At 44.8% G+C, this 4304-nt stretch overlaps 1 protein-coding gene across 1 annotated transcript in view; it reads right to left on the reverse strand.

Moving 5' to 3' along the window:
• Positions 1-64: 64 nt before the first annotated feature.
• Positions 65-4304, reverse strand: part of LOC103131019 (zinc finger protein OZF-like) — a gene marked incomplete at its 5' end in the record, with an annotated part of 5124 nt that continues 884 nt past the window's right edge. Inside the window, one exon of the mRNA XM_016666333.1 lies at positions 65-2290. Within this exon, the coding sequence (XP_016521819.1) occupies positions 876-2290 (1415 nt within the window). The remainder of the gene's footprint in view (positions 2291-4304) is intronic.

Below are 4304 nucleotides of genomic sequence, written 5' to 3' on the forward strand. Positions count from 1 at the left end.
ACACACACACACACACACACACACACACACACACACACACACACACACACACAGCTGACTGTTCAGCTAAGAACACTTTGTTTATTCCATAGAATCATTAAGGTTAGCTTGATAACACCAACCGTAACATGCTGAACCTCTATGTCAGAAAACAACCCAGGAGGACGTTACCGGAGGAACTTCAGGAGAGTTAGTTGAACACCTTCAGTTACTGAACTGATAATCGCTTCAAAAGTAATTCCAGTTTTGTTATTTGGGACTCAAGACAGGACATTTAGGACAAGGAGATGAAATGACTGGAAGCAGGATACAGATTCCAACAACGCAAGAACTGAATAAAACTTTATATTTCAACTGTTTGTCTCTGTTAAGAAGACTACTTTAATTACTTTAATTCAGATAGGAAGCCAACAGCTAGTTTAAGCTAACAAAAAGCCAACAACAAGCTGAAGCTAACAGGACGCTATCACTTAGCTGATGCTAACAGGAAGCTAACAAGCTGGAGCTAAAAGGAAGCTAACAGCTAGATAAAGCTAACAGCTAGCTGAAGCAACCTTGAAATTACTCCAAATACAGTTATACAAAAAACCTTTTTATACTAAAGACGCTGAAAACAGAAACAGGAGAAATAAATTCTTCATATATCACCATATCTTATTTATGGATTATAGGCACCCAGAGAGCTACAAGAAAAAAACTTTTCAGACCCCCGAACCTGACAATTAGTCCATCTCTGAACTACAGACATGGGAACATGCTGAGGTCCTGGAGACCCACCTATAGACCAGTCCTGTCCATCATGGCACCTCCAGGTGTTGCTGAAGAAGACGCCTCCAGGCGGAGCAGAGTGTTCAAGGGGATGCTAGAGTCCCCAGCTAGCTGTGTGTTGTCATGTGAGCCATTAAGTTACCTTTCCTCTGGAAGCGCTTTCCACAGGAGAGACATAGGAACGGCTTCTCGCCTGTGTGTGTCCTCATGTGAACGTTCAGATTCCCTCTCTGACAGAAGCTCTTCCCGCAGGTCCCACACTGAAAGGGTCTCTCACCAGTGTGCGTCCTCATGTGGGCGATCAGGTTGAACTTATTGTTGAAGCTCTTTTCACAGGTGAGGCACTGGAAGGGTTTCTCACCTGTGTGGGTCCTCATGTGAGTGGACAGGTCGCAGCGTTCGCTGAAGCCCTTCCCACAGACATGACAAACGTAGGGTCTGGTGCTGCTGTGGGTGCTCAGGTGAGCCGTCAGGTTGCCTTTCTGGCAGAAACTCTTTCCACAGGTCAGACATTCAAAGGGCTTCTCGCCTGTGTGTGTCCTCATGTGAATGGTTAGATTCCCTCTCTGACTGAACCGTTTTCCACAGGTGAGACACGGGAACGGCTTCTCACCCGTATGGGTCCTCATGTGAGTGGACAGATCGTGGCTATCGCAGAAGCCCCTCCCACAGACAGGGCAGGGGAACGGCCGGTCGCTGCTGTGAGTCCTCAGGTGGGCCGTCAGCTGACCTTTCTGGTAGAAGTTCTTCTCACAGGTGGGACAGTGGAACGGCTTCTCTCCACGGTGGATCTTCACATGTCTCTTGAGGTTGTCCCTCTGGCTGAAGCACTTCCCACAGGTGAGACACTGAAAGGGTTTCTCACCTGTGTGCGTCCTCAGGTGACACGTCAGGTTGCTGCTGCTCAGGAAGCTCCTTCCACACACCTGGCACCTGTATGGCCTCTCACCTGAGTGGACCCTCTGGTGGAGACTAAGGCTGAGCTGGTGGGCGAAGCGCCTCCCACAGGCAGCACAGGGAAACGGTTTCTCACCTGAGTGGCTCCTCAGGTGGACTGTCAGGCTCAGCTGGTTCTTCAGGCTCTTGCTGCAGGTGGGGCAGGTGAGGGGCGTCTCTACGGCGTGGACCCTCAGGTGTTTGGTCAGATAGCGCTTCTGGCTGAAACCCTTAGAGCAGGTTTTACAGAAGTGCTGGTTCTGATCCGTTTTGGGAGTTCTAGCCTCTCTACCTGGATGCCGCTCTTTGTTCCTGCTGGTTCCTTCCTGTTCTTCAGCCTCCAGAGTGACTCCAGGGAAGTTCTGGGCTCTGGTTGGGTCCAAATCAACAAGGTCTGGTTCCTCACTGGCATCAGCCTCCTCCTTCAGGACAACCTGCACTTCATCCGGGCTGCTGCACTCATCATCTGGTTCCTCCTTGATCCGGAGAAGTTCTGGTTCCTCATTCAGAGGTTCCGGTCCAGAGATCCTCTCCTGGTTCTGGGTGAAAACGTCCTTCTCACTGCAGAGACGACGCTGCTGGACGCCTGAAGGACAGAAGAAAAACATCTGGATCTCATCAGAACCGGTTTGACCCGTTAATCAGATTACTTGCATTTACTTCTAGAGCAACTTTTATTTCCTTAAGTCATTAATTAATATTAATAAACAGATGATGTGAGGGCAAGTCTGTATTTCTTTCATCTAAATACGCTCAATGACTTGATGCTGAGGTGTGTAGAGAATATTAAATCTTTGTTGAATGTTATACTGATGCATAATCACACTTTGTTAGTTACATGGAGAACACAAGTGGGGCCTTGCTCTGTTCTGCGTTCCATCATTTGGTTGAATTTGGCCATGATAGGCTTTAAGATGCATTAAAGCCTATCAGGAAATAAAACTGGAGGAGAGGGGAGACGAACCAAATGGTAGTTAACTTTATAACTTCATCCCAGGACAGGACCTGTGGGTACAAAGCAAAGATGTTTTCCCAAAGCAAACATCTTTGCTCTATAGCCCCCAATAACTATTTTTTATTGCCACAGTTCTCGGACAATAGGGTTGGATGAGCCTGGTCTCAAAGCGGGGCTGGGTGCAGCAGAGAGCAGAGCAAGACCAACGGGGCTTGTTATACAAGAGGAGACATACAAAGGACTTCAACGGATCCATGATTATTTGTAACTATCAACTTTATTTGGGAAATATTTAAGTTAGAGGTAAAAGAATACAGTAACAATATAGTAGGTTATTTAGTTTTTATAAATTTTAATAAAATATTTTCACAGGGATGTCGCCAGGTTGTCCACGCTGCAATGCATTCTGGGTAAATGACGTAATGGTAACACAGTTCTGCACCTCGCTGAACTGTGTGCAGTTAGTCAGAATGTTCTGCTTCGTGTGATGAGCTGCAGCTCAGCCCATCTGTCTGGAACTTGATAAACGGTTGAAGCGTGGCTCAGTGCCTGATGTTCTAATTGTTTTTGTGTTAACTGAAATGTGACTGAGACTGCACTTCCCCCCACCCCTTTAGGCAGTCCCAATCTGTGTAACCAGGGCACAGCTGATCTCTAATAAAAGAGGTAGCGCGAAGGAAGAGACTCGGAGCACTAGACAATTGATTGTAACTGAGATCTCTTTTCTGTTGCTCTCCTCACGAGTTCAGATCTAAATGAACCCTCTCCTCTCTTTTTGTGACTGTGTTGCAATAAGTGTTCTAGGCTTTCAGACCTAACACTGGCTCTTCTGGAATCTCCTGCATCAATGACCCTCAGCTGGAGACATGAAAGTGTCCAACACAATAAAATATTTCCTTTTTTTTAAACACAAGTATAAATGTATAAGATGCTAAACATTGTTCGTTTTAATTTGTAATTCTTCTTTTAAGTTCTCATGAAATTGTTGTTTTATTCTCGTATGATCATGACTTTGTCGAACTATTTTTGTATTTTACAACTTTATTCACTTATTACAATTTTTTTCTTGTATTATTCCAAGTTTTGAGAATAAATTATTACTTTATTCTCATATTATTATGACTTTAACATTATTATGACTTTATTTTTGTATTATGACTTTGTTAAAAACGTTATTTTCAGACAACTTTATTCTCTTTCTAGTGTAAATAATGTTAAACACACGTCTAGTACTTATTAGACTTTATTCTGTTCAGTAAAAATTTATAATCTTAGTCGGACCCTAATAGTTCGTTGAGTAACTTGTTGCAGTTGTCTCCATATACTGTATGGGTGTGTTCACACTGCAGCCTGAAGTGACTCAATTCCGATTTTTTTTGCCGGGCCGTTCACACTGCCAGTAAATGCGACCTGTATGCGTTCTGCAATCTGAACGGGCAAATGACCTGAAAGTGTCCCGCATGCGCAGTAGAGGGCGCCATAGCGTCAGCGTTCTCAGTGTTCTGCCAACCGCCATGAAAAGAAGAAGTGCTCAGTGATTGCGGAAGTAAACATGGAGGCTAACGGTGGAGCTTAGCTTACATATTGTTGTTGTTGTCCAACTGGAGCAGCACATTAACAACTTGATCCTCATATAATCCGTCAT

The sequence above is a fragment of the Poecilia formosa genome, unplaced genomic scaffold (genome assembly GCF_000485575.1).
Source record: "Poecilia formosa unplaced genomic scaffold, Poecilia_formosa-5.1.2 Scaffold708, whole genome shotgun sequence".
Taxonomy (NCBI): Eukaryota; Metazoa; Chordata; class Actinopteri; order Cyprinodontiformes; family Poeciliidae; genus Poecilia; species Poecilia formosa.